We start from the raw sequence: 21,022 nt of genomic DNA on the forward strand, positions 1-21,022 counted from the left end.
CATGACTCTCCAGATAATTATGGAGTAAAGAAAGTCAATCCCAAAAGCTTACATACTATATGATTCCATTTCTATAATATTCTTGAAATGACAGAATTAAAGAAATGGAGAACAGAATAGTGATTTTCAGGGTGTAAGGAAATTGTAAGGGTAGACTGGAAGAGGGTGTGGCTATAAAACAGCAAGATGAAGGAATTTTGTGGTGATGGAATTATTCTGTATCTTGATTATATTAATTTCCATATTGGTTGGTGTGATTTGTAAGATAGTTTTTGCTTGTTTGTTTGTTTGTTTTTTGTATTCTTTTACCAATGGGAGAAAGTGCAGGAAGACTACCCAGGATCTCTCTGTATTATTTCCTATAACTGCTTATTAATCTTAAAAAAAAATCCTGGAAAATAATTTATGCCCTATTTGGTCCAACCCTTTCATCTTATTTTAGGGAAATCTAGGCCAGAGAGAGTTAGTGCCTTCCTCAGAGTCACAAAGCTAGGTAGCAACAGAAGCAGAATTGCAGTCCAAGAAACTAGATTCCCATTTCACATTCTTCCATCATGACATATTATTCCCATGACTGTGACCTCTCCAGCCAGAGTCGCTCTGCTCTTCCTGGGGCAAAGCTTCATTCTGTTAATTACGTGTATTTTATATATTCAGTACTTCTGTGAATTTCTAAGAGCTTGCTTGAAATTTAGATGAAGGCCTACCCTAGTATGTCACAAAACTGGAACTTAACTTTATTGGTATCATGTCGTGTTATTATGATTTAATATTTATACAACTACTGTAGTCATCTCATTAAGTTTAAGAAATGAAATTAGAATAAGGATATTCATGATATGACTTATTTGGTTTCTGTAATATAAGGTGAATATACAGTCACTATGAACTGTGTAGCCACCGTGTTTTCACAGCTTTGTTTCCAAATGTTAATATATATACTTTATTCACTGGATATTGCACTTGTTAAAATTTAAGTAGTAGCCCCAGTAAGCAGATGAAAGCTTCTTCCTACGTACACATTTTCTTTAATTATGTTGAGTGAGATGTAAATAAGGCAAAGTTTAAAACTTCTCTCTTACTCTTTCACTAATTGTGAAAAAGGGTTCATGTGTCAAAAGAATTATACGTTATTAGTAATAGAATAATAAAGCTTTCACAAGCTTTATTTGTAAGCTATTTATTATATATTCTTATTAATCTCATGTTTGCCTTGTAATAATTTTTTGAAATAATTTTTTTTTAATTTAAAACATTCTTGCTCTTTGTATTCATTAAATGATCGGGGGGAAAAATCTTCTTAGCTTAGTCATTCATGAAACTGGGCTGATGTAATTACTCAACAAGGAAATTCAAATTAAAAATACTTTGAGATAGCGTCACTCATCCAGTAAGGTGACAAAATAAAAAGACTGTCAATGATGTCAGTGAGAATGAGAAGCAACTAGAACTCTCTTATTGCTGGTGGGAATGTAAAATGGTACAATTACTTTGCAAAAACAGTTCAGCGGTTTCTTATAATGTCAAACATAGAGCTATTCTATGATTTAGCATTTCCACTGTAGATATTCAGATTTTGAAAACAGACGTCCACAAAATGATTTTAGAAGAATGTCTGTAGCCGTTTTATTTATAACTAAGATATAGCAAATGATACATACAACATCTGAGAAACTCCAAAAGAAGCCAGACAAAAAAGAATATATACTATATGGCTCAGTTTTATGGATACAAGGACAGACAAAACTGATTTATGGTGATGAAATTACAGCAATGGTTACACATAAGAAATGTGATTTGACTGAAAGTAGACGTTGGAGAACTTTCTGGGATGATAGAAATATACTATATGTTTAGTGATATGGTGGATATATAGGTATATACATTTATCATAACACAATCTGATTGTGCAATATGATCTATACATTTTATTGCTTATAAAAAAATCTGAGGCTTGTAGAGCCAAATATTTTGGATATGAATTCAGATTCTCGCCTCACAAACTGAGACCTTCCAGAATTGCAGCCCCGAGGTGCCTGGTTGGTTCAGTCGGTTAAGCATCTGACTTTGGCTCAGGTCATGATCTCATGACTCGTGGGCTCGAGCCCTGCGTAGGGCTCTCTACTGTCAGTGCAGAGCCTACTTTGGATGCTGTTTCCCTCTCTGTCTCTCTCAAAAATAAATAAACTTAAAAAAAAAAAAGAATTGCAGCCCCCATATGTATTATGGAGGTAATAATAATCCCCATCTCATAGATTCATTATGAGAATCAAGTGAGGTAATGTATGCAAAATATTTACTAGGGAACTAAGTTCTGTTTTAAGAAAAAGACATGTCTTATCATAAAAAGATCATAAAAAGATTATGATTTTTTAAAAGTTATTGTAAACAATTATAACAATATCAAATGTTATTAATGATGAAACAACCTTGTTACCACTGAAATGATTCTATGTAGTGTACATCTTAAGCATTTGAGGGTAATATATTGTCTTATTAAGAGGACAATATAATTTAAAAAGTAGAAAAAAATCATAGTTTACAAATATATCTTATTGTAAAACAAATACAATGAACACATCACCTAAAATTTTAAAGTTAGAGATATAAAAAAATTGGTAATCCTACAATCTATTATAACCACATTTACTATGTTTTAATATTATATGTGATCCTAACAATCAATGCAACTCATTTTTTTATATGTAAACTTTTTCATTAGTTTGAATCATTGAGTACATATAGTTTGGTATCTGGCATTTTCATTTCTTTAATATTCCTTAATGTAGCTGTCCCCCCCTTTTTTCTACTTTTGTTGTAAGACCAATGGTATTTAATATAATTTTCAGCATATATTTTGTATTTTTTAGTTTCCTGAGTTAAACACTATAAATTTCTTTTTTGATGACTAAAAGCCCTCCTTAAACATTTAGTGAACTACAAAAATGACAATGTCTTAATTAAATCTGTGTTATTCATAAAAAAGACTCAACTATAGAGAACAAACTGTGGGTTGCTTTAAGGGAGGTAGGGGGATGGGCTAAATGTGATGGGGATTAAGGAGGGCACTTGTGTGATGAGCACTGAGTGTTATATGTAAGTGATAACTCACCAAATTCTACTCCTGAAACTAATATTACACCATATGTTAACTAACTAGAATTTAAGTAAACACTTGAAACATTAAAAAAAAAACTTATTAAAAAAGCATATTTTCAATTTAGATTTTTAATAGCATATCACAAAGTTTTAGGATTTGCAGCAAATTAAAGCATGGCATTTTCAAGATTTAATATTACCACCAGTTTTTAATGTCATCTGGAAGTCTTATAACTCAATAGGACTTATTCATGATGTGTTAAATCAATTAATGCCTCTACCAATCTTTTTAAATAAAATGTTAATAAACTAAATACATTTTTATTTAGTGTTTACATTGTGCAAGACACTGATACCAGTCCAGGTATGAGTGAGGAAGGAATGAACTGGTGGACCCAGGACATCTGTGGCAGTTTCTGCTTGATCAACCAGAGACTGAATTGTTTATAAGGCCAAATTCAAATGATAGATCTATGTTGTTTAACTGAACAACAAATAATATGGTTTACTATCACTTAATATTGGGAGGTTTCATATAAAAGTTCAGATTTCTGACCTCATCTCACATATTTAAAATCTGACAACTGAGTTGGAATTGCCCATTTCCACAAGCCAACAATGAATTGGAACTGAGTTCTCCACTTAGGGCATACCTCAAGTTTTCCGGGACACCACCCAGTCCGCCTCATTCAAGTTACCTGCCATGTTCAACATGCCCTCCTCATTAGGAAGAGCAAATAAGTAGCAAAGAGAAAAGAGAGACTGCAGTTTGGGCACTGTGCTTTCTTTTAATAGGCGCCACATATTTGATGAAAGAAGAAAAACAAACTGGGAAAAAATACTATGATAAAATAGATGAGAGGGTGGATAGAACTCTTGCTTCCAACTTCAACAGCTTTCATTTAATGACCAAAACTTTTTTAATGTTGTGCATGGGTAGGCACTGAATTATCATGTTAGCAGAGACTACTTGGTTCATTTACTACCTCTCTTACCTGCAGCCATCTCCCTTTTGAAGTTCCTCATGTGAATGTTTTTCTTGATTCAAAGAACAGTCTAACATGACATAGTATTGTTAAAATGCAAATCTTCTTTGAATTTTACAAAGGCTGAAGAAATAACTTTAACAATTGGCCAAGCATTTGACCTGGCATACAGGAAATTTCTAGAATCTGGAGGGAAAGATGTCGAAACAAGAAAACAGATCGCAGGATTACAGAAAAGAGTGAGTAAACTAAACTTTTTGTTTCACATTTGTGTGATGTAAGTACAGGGAAACTTGCATATCATCAAACAAATTTAGAAGGCCTGCCATTAAATTTCCCCCACACTGATTGGAACTGCTTTCACTGTGTTCCTATAATTTTTCATTCCTGATCCCCTGCACAGTTTTTAACCATTTTATATTGAATTCCCACAAGAACTTAGTGTTCTCATGTGACTTTGCTTCACTTCCTGATGCTTCTCATGGGGATCAGAGCAGCAGAAGCAGCAGATGCTGGGTAAGTGGTTTCCCATGCAGATCAGATTCCTTTGTAATTAAATTACACCCTTTCTCCACTCTCTTCAAAATCATCATAAGCAAGTTTCACTGTCTTGCGGTTATACTCCAAGATTATGGGTAACAGATTGCATAGTGCAACAAGAAAACACAAAGATGAGGTATTAGAAACATGGAATTTGCACACATGTAAAAACATATTTTAAATTTAATAATATCTTTCCAGTGACCTAGAATTCCCTGATGTTTCCCAGCTTTTATCAAATAATTTTGTCCCCTGTGCAAAGAGTACATTAAAATTTTAAGTAATATGAAATCATATTCATTAATGTAGCCAATATAACAGCCAGTATCTTACAAGAACAAATTTCTGAAGGTTATTCAATAATCATTGCTTTTTAGATTCAAGACTTAGAAACCGAAAACATGGAACTTAAAAACAGAGTGCAAGATTTGGAAAGCCAATTAAGAATAACCCAAGTATCAACATCTCCAGTAAGTATATAGACTATGTGCATGTTATCCTTAGAAACAAGACTTCTTGGGGATAAAACATCTCTGGATTATCAGCTCTGTGATGTTGCAAATAATACTCTGGGATCAGTAATTTAAAACTAAACATGGGTAGAGATGAAAGGTGCTAATTAAAAAATTACAATTACCTAGGTAGTTCTGACCAGAGTTGTTTTTTCATGTTGCTCTTTTTGCTCATGTTTTGTAGAATAAGTCCTCCCTCAGTTTGTGGCATATTCTTTCTTTTATTTCTATTGATTACTATTTACTGAGGTTAGATTTAAGGACCTAAGCCAATCTACCCTTGGAGTGTTGAATTTCGTTATAGAAATTGAATTGTTTACAAGACTGACTTTGGTTTCTTATATTGCATAGCAAGGGTTTCCACTGGGAGTGATACAGTTGTATTTGAGACGCTAAAATGAATGGTAGTCTCTGCAGACAAGTCTCAAATATTTATAGTTAAATTGTTTACTTTTGGTTTATCATAGATTTGAAATCCTTTCCCCAATACCATGTATGATGTCATTTTTTTTTGCGATTTTGGCTAAGGGAATCTTTTGGAGGAGGAAGACGGAATTTAAAACAACATTTTTTTCTGGCAAAATATATTTAGAAAACTGTCTTTCTTCTTGAATCATCTGTGCTACCGATCTCTAGTAAAGTATGTTTTATTTTGCATTTTAAAAATAGGAATCTATAACATGGAATGATGCTACAAACTAAAACACAATTATGGCATTTACAAACTTTTAAAAAGAATTTTTGTTTCTAATTTTTATTTGCAAGTCCATTTTGGTTCAGACTCTAGGCTAACTCAGTGGAAAGATCTATCTATCTATCTATCTATCTATCTACCTATCTAATATTTCACCAATTCTTCATCCTAAAAATGCTTGTATAAGGAATTTTATTCAGGTTTTCAAATTGGCGTGCCCTGGAAATGGTTCAAAAATTCTTCTTTCTTTTAAACTCACACTTTTCCATCTTTCTCACTGAAGCAGTTGTCATTTCCTTTGCTTGACATATACATATGGTAGTGGGGCTGATATGGCCAAAATGAGAGAGCTTGGGAGTGAGGAGGTTCCTACATTCCTATGTACCTTTGTTATGCACAATGAGACGTCTTTATTATAATATTCCTTCCTGGTTTTTTTCTTCTCTTCACTGCTATCATTGTTTGCTTCTCATCAGGATTATGATTTTTTTTTTCTTGCCTCCCTGGTCCCAAGGAATAGAGAATCAGCTCAAACTCCTTCCAACATTGGTCCCAAATTGGAGTAACACCATTTTGTGTTTTGTTGAAAGTCTTACTATAAGTTATCTTGTGAAACAAACTATAAGTTATGTGAAATAAACATAAATGAAAGGAAGTTACCTTCTTAAGCAGTCTTAATAAAGCGTTGTTCCTAGATCTCATTGCATATGAACAGTAGCTTTATTTTAGTCTTTATGTTTGCAAAGGAATAAAATAAGATCCATTACCATTTTGGATACAAACCCAAAGCTTGCTCACTTTTTACACTCTGTCTCTAGACACAGAACTAAGACCTCATGTTGAGGGGAGAGGTGGATCTGGGAGGAGCAGAGGAGTCTGGGGCATGTTGATGAATCATGAAATAGCACTCCGTTCTTTTATTTCCTAAAAGCAGGCACTGCCCTAGACTACCACTAAGACAACTGAGAAGAAGGTAGGTCAGGATGGGGATTATGCATGTGCACTGGTGATCTGACATGGTCACCAAGTCAGCTTCAGAAATGGCAAGGGTCAGGAGGAATGAAGAGATGACACTTGTATCAGTTCCCTGTGATCCTCTGGCTGAGATAGCCATCACAAGCAGTGACTGTGACAGTTGATATGTAAATGAAACACACAGACTGTCTGTATGTTCATTTATTTAGCAATTCTATTTGGTAGAGTCAGTTATATAAAAAACAATAATGTGATTCAAATAGCCTGTTATTAAAAAGGATTAGCCAGGGGTGCCTGGATGGCTGTCAGTTGAGCATCCAGCTCTTGATTTTGGCTCAAGTCATGATCTCACAGTCGTAAAACTGAGCACTGGGTTGGGCTCTGCATTGGGTGTGAAGCCTGCTTAAGATTCTCTCTCCCTCTCCTTCTGCCCCTCTCCTGCTTGCATGTGTGCGCGTGTGCACTTTGTGTGTGCTCTCTCTCTCTCTCAAAATAAATAAATAAGCTTTAAAAAAAAAAGGATCACCTCTCCAGAAGTTGTCATTTAATAACTATTATAAGCATTGTGTTCATCTCAGTACTGAATGTGTCTCAGCAGAATGCTTCAAAGACTATAACTAAAGGTTGAATTTTAAAAATAGATATAATTTTCTCTAACCCATTTTTTTGCATTGAATACACAAAATTATTGCTTCAATGATCATTATGTAAATAACTTAAATTATAAGTTTGCAATTATATTCTTTTGTCATAGCAATATCCTTGTATTTTCTCTTTATTTTAACTTGAAAAATTACTTGTCTTATAATTTTTCAGTTTCTAAAGGCTTATTATTGGTTTTGAAATTGCTGTTATACTGAAGGATGTACATCTTCTTTAAGATAAAAAAATAAAAATTATTTGATTTTTAAAGGAAGGAGACTCAACATTTTTGAATTGCTACAAGATATCTGATGCCTGAATATTTTTTGGAGAGATTATGAACAAATATGTTTGCCTTTCATTTTCAGTTTTACTTAGGTAACTGTGAAATATATTAATATAACACCAAGTGCTATATTTATTTCACATTTCTTAAAATGATCTCCCAATTTTCTGATACTAAAAATGAGCTGAATTAGGGGCACCTGGGGGGCTCAGTTGGTTAAGCATCCAACTCTTGATCTCAGCTCAGGTCATGATCTCACAGTTCATGAGTTTGAGCTCTGCTTTGGGCTGTGCACTGACAGTACGGAGCCTGCTTGGAATTCTCTCTCCCTCTCTGGGGCGCTCTCTCTCTCTCTCTCTCTCTCTCTAAAAAGAAATAAACTTAAAAAAATGAACTGAATTAACTTATCTATAGTTATTTAGTATGAAATGCTGCCATGCTTATAAATATCCACTCTGTTAAGGTTTGTTAATGATTCAAATTATTAAAATTGAATTTCAAAAACAATGAAAATTGTAAATAAAATATAAATTTAAAGTATAGGTAACTCTTGTTTAATAGCTTGTAATGGGTCTATGGAAAAGCAGTTTTCTAAATTGCAACTTTCTTATGAAATTTGGCCATCAATTTTATAGGACACAGCCAGGACCCAAAGCACTTCATAGAGTGCCATCATGTGTAGCAAAGTTAATGCACAGTAAATGCCTATTGGGCTTGTAACTCTGGAAACAAACTTTATTTCCTTTGCTTTCAAAGGACTGAAGGATAGAATGCTCCAAAATGGCTAAAGTTCTCAGCAGTTTGTTTAAAGGATTAGAGGCAGCAATTAACACATGAATTGAAAAAGTGCTGAAATGAAGTATGAATCCAATTATGCACATCAAAATTATAATATAGATGGGTTTGGTATATAAAATTAATTTGGCATCAGATTCTCCATGAGCTTTCAGTGTGTTATGGTGAGAGGAATCCCCAAGACAGATGATTCTTCTCAAATGACCAGCCCAAGACGGTCTTGATCCCTACTGGGAGCCAAATTTTCTGAAGTCACACAGAAGTAACTCTTTTGCCATATAAAACACTAATTCAGAAATGGTTCTCTGTAAATGATTTGACACTATAATTTGGTTCATAAAAATAAGCATATAAAAAACAATTTCTTGAAATACCAGGATTTGCAAGTTAAACACAGTGTAGTCCACATCAAACAAGTATTAGTCAAAGTACAATAAAAGGTTTATCTCTAATCTTAGCTTTTAAATGGTCTCTTTGGGAAGAAGGAGAGAAGAGAACAAAAGTAGGAATGGAATTATGGGGGAGGGTGATATTAAAAGTAATGTAGAAAATGAAAATAATTCAAATCCCTGGTTTGGATGCTGTTCTTATCAGTGTGTGATCAAATAGCAGATAAAGGCAATGATGGGAACCGTCAGAAAATTTAGAAACATTTTTGGTAAAATTTGATTAGATAACCGAAGGATCAAAAGCTATTTTTCCTAGGAAGAGGCCCAAAGTTAGAGTTGAATTTCTATAACACAGAACAATGGTTCAAAGAAATCAGATCTCATCAGAAAATTCAGTTTTAGAGGTATTGAATCTTTTATTCTGTGTTAAATCATGAATTAAAAATGTAAGGCCCTGTTGAGTAGAATGTTCCAGACTGAAAACCTTTGTACGTTAAGGAATTGCTGTGTGGGTCAGAACATAGATACGCTTCCCTGCACTCCCCAAAGTCACCCTAAGGAAAGGTTGCTATTTCTTAGATGATGGCCAGCCATCCATGTATTTGTTATATACATCACTGTGAATTGGTCATACTGATGTGTTTTGAAGATACAAATAAGTAATTTTAGGTTCAAACTTTTAATGAAAATCTTCAGGCATTCTAAAAAGTCCTTTCAAACTTTCATTGTGTAAATTGTAATCTCATTTTTATTTTCCCTAATCCCACCAAGTCATCACTCCTTTTATGAAATAGTATCTTAGTGAGATATCTTATGTATGACAGTGTATATCATTTTGATTTTTGTTTTCTCACATTTGCTAATTGCACACATTAGATACAGTTGTGATCTGTTATGGCAGCTTGTAAAATATTTATTGAATGTCTAATATAGTCATATGATATTCTAGGCTGTTGGGTTTTAGCAGTATATGAATTTCAGCTGTTAAGAAATTTATATCCCATGGGGAAAAAGGGGATGGGTAATCAACTCCTAGGTAAATGAATAAATAAATATAAAAATTCAAATCTGATATATGCTATGAATAAAATAAAATAGAGCAGAGTAGGAAAGAATGGGTGGGGACTGTTTTAGAGACAGCAATCATGGGAAACCCTTTCTGGGAAGGTAGCATTCGAATTGAGACCTGAATAGTAAAAAGTTAGTCAGTGTAAAGGACTGGAAACAGTAACAAGACCTTTGTGCCTGGAACATACTGACCATAAGCCAAAATAGTTGGAGATGACATTGGAGAGAGAGTCAGGGGCTAGATTTTATAGGGCCGGTAGATTTCATTTTTTTTTTTTTTTTCTAATTGCACTGTGAAGTTACTTATAGGTTTTAAACAGGGGATTTGGGGATCATCTGACTGACCTATACACCAGGGTCTGTAAAAAAGGCCAAAATGAGGTCCCCTAAACTGTCTAGGAGGCTATTTCAGTATCCTAGGAGAGGGAGAAGAGTAAATTAGTCTAGAAGTCTATCATTTCAGATGGTGTATGTAACCTGATACATTTTGGAAGTAGAGCTTTCAGGACTTACTGATGGATTGGTTGGGGGCTGTAGAATAAAAGAGAGGTCAGAATTGTCCTGTAGGGTTTTATCCTGAGCATCTGGGTAGTGGTACCATTTTTCAAAATAGACATGACTTGGTGAAGGTGCATAACAAAGAATATTTCACTTTTCCTCATATTAGTTCTGCCTACTGGACAGCCACCTGGAGATGCTTATGGAACTAAAGAAGGAGATCTGGGCTCATGATTATAGTACTTGAATGAAAAAAGTTTGTTTTTTTTTTCTGTCACCAGAAAAAGACTATTTTTTATTGGACTGTTGTTTATTGCTTTAGTTAATACACCAAGTATAAATTTACCCAGTATGAAGTTCTAGAGTAGTTTAGTTCTAGCTAAGAAAACAAAGTAGGAGACTTATTTTTTGCTCAATATTAAAATTAAAAGACATTTCTAACTACAAACCAATGTATATCTTCAATATATATCCATTTTTTATTTTCTCATGTATAAATTGCCATCCTATTTTTTAACTTGTTCTTGACAAATATAATGCTTACATGTCTCCCAAATACCACTCTGTTCAATAAGTTCCTTTCCTAAGGCAAATGAAATAGCCTTTGATAGTGTCCATATTATATATCTCTGTATCACACTGAAATTGTGGAAATCTTTTCATTGGTTTTAGAAATTGGGTCCTGATTTTATACAGTCATTTAGATACACTGAGAAATTTCCGTTACTTGACTGTGCTGTTTGCTTTTTGCTGTGTTCTAGTGGTTTGGCAATAGATTAGAGGTTGGGTTTCCACCATTTGGTACTAATTATCTAGGAACAATCTGATTTCCATTTATTACATTCACATGGCAGTGCTGCCTGTATTTATATCAGAAAAAAAGGTTTATTCTGCCCTCCTAGCCTCGTGAATGCCCCCAGAAGATTGTTCCGTTATAAGATGTGGGCATAGCAAGTTCAATCAAATTGTTCCTCTTGATTCCTGTGCCTGGATGCTTACATTTTACTTTTCTGGCTATGGATGCTTTTAACCAAATAGGACTCTTGCCAGGAAGTTAAATGAATAAAATTGTAGTCCTTAGAAGTACTGGACTTTCTATTGCTGAGTAAAATAAATGTCTCCCTTTCAATTAAACCAAGTGTTTGTTACTGGATAAAATTCTACCTTTACATAATCAACTGTGTGGCCACTGATTAGACTTGATAGGACAATTATAACCTAAAATGTGTATTCCATTGTGGGTAAACAAAACTGCCTATTTATCTTCATCTAGTGTTTTCTCAACTATTATTGAAGTCAAGATGGGCAAGAGCAGATTTTGAAAACTCTCAGTTACACAACAAGCCAAATGTGAATCTTTAAACAAAAGCATAAATTTTAAACATGACATTGATTTAAGAACATTTGTTTCCCACAAAAAGTGATTACTGGTTCATGGCTTCATTTTCATAATTGTTACTTGCACAAAAAATGATTCTAAGGAAGTAAACTCTATCTAATGGGAAGAAAAATATATTCCCTTCCAGCTCTGACCATGAATGCCCGATCAAATCACTTAATTTCTTGTTGCAGTTTTCCTCTTTGGGATATGTAGACAATCATGTCCATTTAACTCGTGACCTTGTTGTAAGAACAAACAAGATAATAGGTCTTACAAGTAAGAGACCAATAAAACCAAATTGTGAATCTAGAAATCTGAAAAAAAAAAGTACATTCACGATGCCATAAATTCTAAACCCTAGAAGTTTTTACATTTAAAACACGGGGTGCCTGGGTGGCTCAGTCAGTTAAGCGTCCGACTTTAGCTCAGGTCTTGATCTAGTGGTTCATGAGTTCGAGCACCACATCAGGCTCTGTGCTGACAACTCAGAGCCTGGAGCCTGCTTCAGATTCTGTGTCTCCCTCTCTCTCTGTCCCTCCCCCACTAGCACTCTGTCTCTCTCTCTCTCTCTCAAAAAATGAATAAACATTAAAAAAATTAAAACTTAAAGTCATATTAAAAATGTAACATAATAGTGAACTTTGAAAGTGTGAATCTGCATGGCAGCATAGAAAGATCTGCTAGAATATTTTGCATCACAATTGTATTTCCTCATCTTTAGTGTTATTTATAATCTACCAGTTTTTCAACTAGAAAAATTTAGACATCATCCCTTAAATATAAATTTAAATAATTACTTTGTAAATTTAATTCTAAGTAAAATTTTGAAACTCTATTTTAATAGTAATGTTAAATCATATTTTAATCTTAAAGTTGTTTTACATTTTAAAAGGATATTTGGATATTTATATTACCAAAACATTAACAGCCTAAAGTAAAATTTTGATACCATTTTTTTTTAATTTTTTATTTTAGAGAGAGAGAGAAAGAGGGAAAGCACTGTTGGTGAGAGGCATAGAGGGAAAGAGAGAATCCCAAGGAGGCTCCATGTTCAGCATAGAGCCTGACATGGGGCTTGATCCCATGACCCTGGAATCATGACCCAAGCTGAAATTGAGATTCAGATGCTCAACCAACTGAGCCACCCAGGTGCCCTGATTTTGATATCATTCTAATAATATTTCTGTAGATATTGCCACAGAACTGTTTAATACAGTTTTTTTGTTGTTTAAATGTTTTCAACATTTACTGAAAATGCAAACCCTTCTATGACACTCCATCATTGCTGTCACATTTAGACAAGGCTAAGGTTGAAATATTCACCATGCCTAAATGCACCAAGCCACTGCTTCCTAGAGCAAGCTACAAAACTACAACAATGAATCTCAGATATGGGCATTCATGATTAATAGACCTTAATAACCTAACAACATCTGTGTAATTAATATGTAATGATTGAACCTAAAGCTCCTTGTTTCCTTAGTTTAATAATTCAGATCCTGTGGACCTTCATAAAGACCAAAGCACTTGGAATTATGAGCATAAAGGACGAGTTAAACAGTGGTGCCAGAATTTCTGTAAGAGAGTGCAAAAATTTTGGTTTCTAGCCATCTGTCAAAATATTGACAGAAGACCCAAAATAAAAATATCAAGCTGTTTTCATCTAAACTATGTATTTAATTTCCTAAACAAATATCCTTAATGAGTTAAAAATGGCAGCTTACAAAATATCTAACTCCTGACCCCCTAAATTTAGAACCACCACTCAAAATGTTTTTTATTTAACTTTCTTTTTTTTCATTTTATTTTTTTAATTTACATCCAAATTAGTTAGCGTATAGTGCAACAATGATTTCAAGAGTAGATTCCTCAATGCCCCTTACCCATTTAGCCCATCCCCCCTCCCACAACCCCTCCAGTAACCCTCTGTTTATTCTCCATATTTACGAGTCTCATATTTTGTCCCCCTTGCTGTTTTTATATTATTTTTGCTTCCCTTCCCTTACGTTAATCTGTTCTGTGTCTTAAAGTCCTCATATGAGCACCACTCAAAATATCTAACAGATGCAATATTTAATTCCTTGACTTGAATCATTTCAAAGTTAGGAATCACAAACACAAGACGTAAGTACAGCCCAGGCTATGACATGAATGTGTAATGGGTATGTGGTGGTAGTAATGAATTAGGGAGCATATACCCAACTTAAATGGCACAGCAGTTACTGCCAGTCAATTATTTTCAGGCAAGTCTGTGGGCTTACTTTCTAGATTTTCAAACTTCTCAAGAAAAGCTCCAGATTTTAATGTTCAATCTCTTAATATTATCTAAAAGCAACTGATTCAGTATTTTAAGAGATCTGTGTAACCGAGCAATAAATGCTGGTTGACCAAAACTTCATTACTGACCCAAAGGAAACCTGTGATAGTGGTAGAGTCTTAAACTTGAGATACCACAACTATTGATAGATATCCCAGCTTTACCATTTTGAAAGTGAAAATACCTCTTAACTCGTGTATTTAACAACTTGATTATTTTCATGTTATGTAAGTATATGTTCTCAGAGCAAGTAGAAGGCATAGTATTAACACTGTCATAAAACACTAGAGCACTTATAAGTTAGGTTATTTTGGCCTTCATTTGTTTTGAGGCATCTGGTTAAGATTTTTTGGCCAATATAAGTCATAAAATAATATAGAATACCCTCACTTATGTTATAAGCCAGATGATACCTAGGACAACTTCCACTTAATATCATATTATGTTTACTCAGTATAAATATTCTTAAAATTTTCCATTTTTAAATTTAAAAATTATTCTAATATAGGGATACCCAGGTGACTCAGTCATTTAGGTGTTTGACTTTTGATCTCAGCTGAGGTCTTAATCTCAGGGTTGTTGGTTCAAGCCCTGCATTGGGCTTCATGCTGAGTGTGAAGTCTATTGAAAAAAAAAGTGCTGTAGTATAAATTAGACAGTAGATCTATGTTGACAGCTTATTATATGCCTACAACTCTGATGTGTTATATAGTCTTTTAGAAAATACTTTATTTATTTATTTATTTATTTATTTATTTATTTATATTTACTTTTGAGAGAGAGAGAGAGCACATGCACATGTGTACATGTGTCAGGGAGAGAGAGAGAGAGAGAGAGAGAGAGAGAGAGAGAGAGAGAATCTTAAGCAGACTCCATGCTCAGTGCAGAGCCCAATGTGGGGCTTGATTTCACTACCCTGAGATCATGACTGGAGCCAAAATTAAGAGTTAGATGCTTAATTGACTGAGCCACCCAGGTGCCCTGGAAATACTTCTTTTAGATAAAATTTGGAAAAACTTTGTCCACAAGGAGCTTACAAGTGTCACTTAAAGTATATGGTGACCACCAATCACAAAATTATACAGTAAACTATGTAGACTGTAAAATAGATTTTAAAATTATATATACACACACACGCGCGTGCATACATGTATACATATCTACAGATAGATTGTTAGGGAGGTCAATAGGAAAAAAATGATTATGTAACTGTGTATGCATATTAATAGTTATTAATTATATAACTCAGACCATCAGAAATTTGTTTCCACACTGAACCTTCCCTTCAGTTTAAATCTGTCACTTTACACTGCCTGGTTTTGTCCTCTGCTTTGAGAAACGAGTGAAGAAATGACTCCCATCTTAAAAACTTCCTTCAAATTTGTGGGTTCTCCTAACTATAATTTTGGTTATAACCTTTCACTATGAGATTATCAAAAGCCATATTTGTGTTGGCTGCCTCAAAATCCGTGTTAAAAAAAATCTCTGAAGTGTGACCTGTAGCTTAGAAGTCTGGCTCCAGGGCCAATCCTGTCAGCCCAGTCATAGGCAATTACAAAGTCTTCCCCTGGCAAGTCTCACTGGGAGGAAATCTGCCCTGCCTATGCCAGATTTAGTGCATAGAATGGAGGAGTTGCAGTCAAGGACTTAGCGCCCTCAACCTCTGGCAGCCATGCTCTTACACATATCTGCATTCCTAGCCCAGTTGCCTATATTCAGAGGTCTCCTTATTGGAGGCCCTTGGCCATGGCCTTCTCAAAAAGCCTCTGTCAAGACCATCTTATGAGGGCCTTGAAGACTCCTTTCTCCACTATGATTCAGTACTCAGTACTTTTCTACTCCTAGCCCTTCCTCCATTTCCTTCCCTTGTCGTGACCCCTCCCTCAAAACAATAACAACAAAAAATAACAAAGACACCAACAACAAACCAGCAAGACCTTTAGTTCAGGGCTCCCTCAATAGAGAGACAGTGCCTTGCTTTTGCACTGGTACTTCTGACCTTAGTCCAGTTCCATTTCCTGGAGAAGAAAATGGGACATTGATGAGGCCAGCAGCTTCTTTCTGGCATCTTGCTTATACTACAGCAGTAAGTGAATAAAGGCTTAATTATTACTTTCATTTTGGTTGTTTTCATTGACCACTGTGACATCTGGCAGCCCAGTTGTTACTAGCTCAGCTTTTGACAGTAGCTTTCCACACTGTAATGGAAATAACTTATAAAAGTCAACCAAAAACTGATGTCCAGATCCAATCCACTTACTGATTATCTAACTATTTATTATCTCATTAATTCGAGATTGCCCTTTCCTGAGAAATCTTCTCATTTGGAACTCACTACCCATAGGAAGGTGGTGATAATTGCAGTCAGATTGTTTTGAATTTAACCTCTATAGGAATAAATCACAAAGAACATATGTGCCTTAATTTTCCCATATCTTTATTGTAACAAGGACATAAAATTACTAATACTCATATCACAAAAGAGTGTTTTGAGTGTTAAATTTAAAATGATTGTTGTAACCCTTTTTGAAAATTCTACAAAGTCATTACTTTTTACTAGACGTTACTCCTACTTCAGTTATTGCTTTTTTTCTTGTTATTATGCTTCCTTTTCCCATGTCATTACACAGAAGCTCTAATCTAAATAAATCATCAAGCTTTACTCTTTATTGTCTTCCTCTCAAGTCCTAGTAATGTAATATTTTAGTGAGAAATAGTCAAACATTCTCAAATCTGAGGACTGTTGCAATAAGAAAGTATACACAAACAATTTTTATTATTTTTTTAAATTTTTAGTAAAGTTATTTTGAAATTACTTACCTTTTTGCAAAATATCATTTTACAAATAAATTTTCATAATATACTTTTTCCTTTTTCCTCCATGTCTTCTTTCTTCTCCTTAGTGTATTTCTCTGTCATTCCTTTACAGCTGCTGCACCAAGTGTCTGATCATGAGCAACATGGGTTTCAGAGATGCTTATCCTCTTTCTGGCGTAGTAGTGATGATGATTCATCTTCCTGTCTAAATATTTCTTCCATTACTGTCACTCCTGTCAACTCGCCTGATTCCAGACTGTCACTGGGACTGTTAATACCACCTCCTTCTAAATGTGGCCTTCCCAAGCCAATCAGTGAGAGCAGCATCCCAAGACCTCATGTAATTTGCTAAGCACAAAAGCCTTTTTTACTATCCCACATATGTTTTTTAAAGTCTACTAAAATGTGCCATTTATAGTGTAATGAAAAAAATCAGGTATGTCCAGAATCAATGTGATATGACCTGGCAACTTTGTGTGCCATTCATTTTTACTTCCTTTTACCTAATATCAAAGTTTCAAGTAACGAGTGGTGATTGTGTACATATCCACAGAAAGACAAAATAGGACAGGTAACTTCAAAGGACCCACTGATATAGCAAGTGGGAAGTCAGGTCATCAGTGATATTGGTAAAAGCAGTTTCAGCAGCATTTGGTACCAAAAAAAAAAAAAAAGTCTCAATTGATATGAGTATCTCTTCTGAGGAGCTTAACCTTGAGGGAAAGAGTAAGAGAGATGAGAGGCTAGAGTAGTAAAGAGAGACAGAGTAAAGACATTTCTGATTGGTTTGCTTTAAAAACAGTCAAGATTTGAGTATCTTTATATCCTGAGAAAGAGGAGAGAGCTGCCAGGGCAGCTAGAGGGATGGGTTGATTAGGAAAACTATTCCTGAGTAGGAGGAAAGGGCTGAGGGATAAAGTTGCCTTAAAGTCTTTGGACAGTATTTATGACTGATAAAGTGAGCAGGGTATTAAAGAAAAGGAGATGACAGCAATTTTCCTTCATGAAAAAAATGTGCTAATGGCCATATTGACTGAATAGCAAATCTGTCACTCTTTACACACAATCAACCTTATTTTTCTTCCATTACCTTCATTATCTGTGATTTAGAAAAATAAGTGTATTCTGAAGAGTCTAATTTTACTATGAAACACTCTTAAGTAATCTCTGTTCATGTTCTTTGAGGAAAAGACTATTCTTCTCCAAAATGGGAATTCTCTTTCTTTTATAGATTGTGTGTACCCGTTTGTGTGTGGTTTTTCCCCCTGAATGGCAAAGTGATGATTGTTTCATTCTTATGTTACCTCCTGGGCCAGACTGACCCAGATAGCTTAATGATTTTGGTGGTATTTTTAGTGATTATTAATTTATTTCACAAGGTAGCTATTTATCATAGAAAACTATGAAGTCTTACCCAAGAATAAACGGCACTGCAGTGAGTATAATAGTTAGCTATCATTGTAGTTATTAATACAAATTAAAATATACTCTTTAAAAATTTTTAAAGTTGTTATCATTTGCATTTGAATGGTCATATAAGAAGATGCATTGTTTATGTCCAGTTATCTCTGTCTAAAACATAATCTTATGCAAAACTATTATTGAAATCATGTTTTTATATAGCTTCTAATATCTCCAATCCTCTGATACAAATGGCAATTATTTCTAGATATACAGAAAAATCCAATATCTCTTATATCTATATAGAATGGTTTCTCACCATTTTTGCCATCATCTTTGAGATCATTGTTGCAGAAATTTTCTTTTGCTTTCTTGCCAATGAGCATTTGGTGTGACTGATTAAATCACATGAAATTGCCAACATTTAACTATTTTTGATCTATAAAATGTCAAGTTCATATGATTCAGCTGAATTTATTGTTGTTTATATATGTTTTATATGTATATGATATAGCATTGCAATGTATCTACCTGAAATACTGCCTTAATTCATATTATTTTCATTGCAGGCAGGCAGTGTGACACCTAAGTCACCCTCCACTGACATCTTCGATATGATACCATTTTCTCCAATATCACACCCATCTTCAACACCTACCCGCAATGGCACACAGCCACCTCCAATACCTAGTAGATCTACTGAGATTAGTAAGCTTTTTAAAGAAAACAATATTCTTTGCTGTATTTGTGTACATTTTAAATGTTTAATTAACGCTTTATGGAAAATTATATATCTTAAGCTCACTAAAAGTGTTAATTACCAAAAAAATATGTTTATATGTGCCAAATAAGTTAATCATATTTTACTTTATAATTCAGAGTATACTACCAAAGACATCAGTATTGCACTGGAAATAATTTTTTGAAAAATGAGATGGGGTTATTTATATCATGATGAAAAGCATTTAATTACATTTTTATTGTATTTGGGGTTAGACTTCTAATGTTTTAATTTAACGATTAAAAACAATGCTTGCGGTAATGGTTTTAATATTTTCAACATGTTTAATGGAGTTCAGTTTAAATTCTTTGTTAGAGTATATGAAATTCTTAAAGAAATATGTAAATATATGGATTGTGTGATTTGTTTATTACCCCTATACAAGGATTTTTTACTTGATATCTAACATACTATATATACATTGCTTTTCTGATTTACTTTCTATACATTTGGAAGGTACATTAGAGTCTTTTATTGATGGATTAGAAAGCATATAACAGAAGCTCATTTTCAATGTCTTGATTATATTTTGATCTGTACCATGTCACAGAAACTTAAAGAATACTCCCCAACGTCCATGGTCAGTCATTACATGCAAAGGGAAATCGAAGAAAAGAGAGTTTTACATCTTATGCTTTATTGCACCCTCTCTAGTTCACATTAAGACATTTTTAATATAACTCTGAAGTTTTGGCTTAGGGCTTAAAGTATGTCAGGGCCTTTAATTTATTTGTTTCCCCTTGTGGAACTTAACCCAAGTATACTACACACATTAAGTATTCAATAAATTTTAGAGAATAACATTGGAAACTTCAGAAATCAGTTTGTAAAAATATGTCAAACTTGTACACAAATTGAGATATATATTTAAATTCATTTGAATATATTTTGTGCCAACACAAAATATTTTTTCAGAGAATAATCCATAATATACATGTCATAGTGTGTTTTTAGCAAATGTTGCCAATATCCTGATATCATGATGGGGTATTTTTTGTCCTTGTGAGTGTCCACATCTCTTCCTTTACTGTTTTTTACTTCCTTGGATTTCATCGCTGATTTATTCATTCATTTATTTAGTCCATTGGGCATTTGTTTAACACATATGATAGACTTGGGTTGCAATCTGGAATTTGAAATGCAAATTAGCCATAGATCTCCAAAAGAGGGTTTTAATACAGGTCAAAATATAAATTGAAAGGAGCAAATAGATTTGAAAATATTTAGAAGGAATAATATGTCAGGATGGTTTTGAGAGTTCAAAATCAATGATGATTCAGGATTTTAGACCAAATGTTGTTAACAGGGAAAATTAGAAGTAGAGAAGGGGGAAAATGTGTTCCATTTTAGACATTTGATATGTCTATATTTTTCAAAGGCATATCAAACAATAAAATGCCTGTAATAAAAATCTCTATTCCTTCTGGCCAACTCTACTTTGTTTTTATTAATTCATTTCTTTTCACAAATATCTTTCATGTGTAAAAGCATTGTTGGATGTACTCGTGGTATGGGGGTAACCAAGGCATTCCTCCAAAGAAAAGTTCCTCTGTTCTCCAAGTTCTGGTGTATTGCCTAAGTAACACCAGACTGAGGAAAATAAATAACAACAACAATAACACCATATATATAAGGTGACTGTATATATATATATATATATATATATATATATAAAATACCCATATATAATACCTATAGGTCACGTATAAGGTGACAATACATTTCCATTTGTTTAGGACAGTTCTGGTTTATCTCTTTTGTCCCGGTGTAACTGTCAGAAGCATTACTTTTATCTTAAAACTTAAATGTCTTTATTTGGATTATAAATTCGACGTCCCTCT

The 21,022-nt window shown here is 33.9% G+C and overlaps 1 protein-coding gene across 18 annotated transcripts in view; it reads left to right on the plus strand.

Moving 5' to 3' along the window:
* The window catches only part of GULP1 (GULP PTB domain containing engulfment adaptor 1), a 275,468-nt gene that overhangs the window by 244,321 nt on the left and 10,125 nt on the right, over positions 1-21,022 (plus strand). For 10 of the 18 annotated variants that reach the window (XM_045034117.1, XM_045034119.1, XM_045034122.1 and 7 more), the window contains 5 exons: positions 4,208-4,324; positions 4,521-4,601; positions 5,003-5,095; positions 17,112-17,339; positions 18,970-19,108. In XM_045034117.1, the coding sequence (XP_044890052.1) occupies positions 4,208-4,324; positions 4,521-4,601; positions 5,003-5,095; positions 17,112-17,339; positions 18,970-19,108 (658 nt within the window). The remainder of the gene's footprint in view (positions 1-4,207; positions 4,325-4,520; positions 4,602-5,002; positions 5,096-17,111; positions 17,340-18,969; positions 19,109-21,022) is intronic. The other 8 variants (XM_045034123.1, XM_023259541.2, XM_045034124.1 and 5 more) reach the window with 5 other exon arrangements.

The sequence above is a fragment of the Felis catus genome, chromosome C1, assembly GCF_018350175.1.
Source record: "Felis catus isolate Fca126 chromosome C1, F.catus_Fca126_mat1.0, whole genome shotgun sequence".
In the NCBI taxonomy this organism is placed as follows: Eukaryota; Metazoa; Chordata; class Mammalia; order Carnivora; family Felidae; genus Felis; species Felis catus.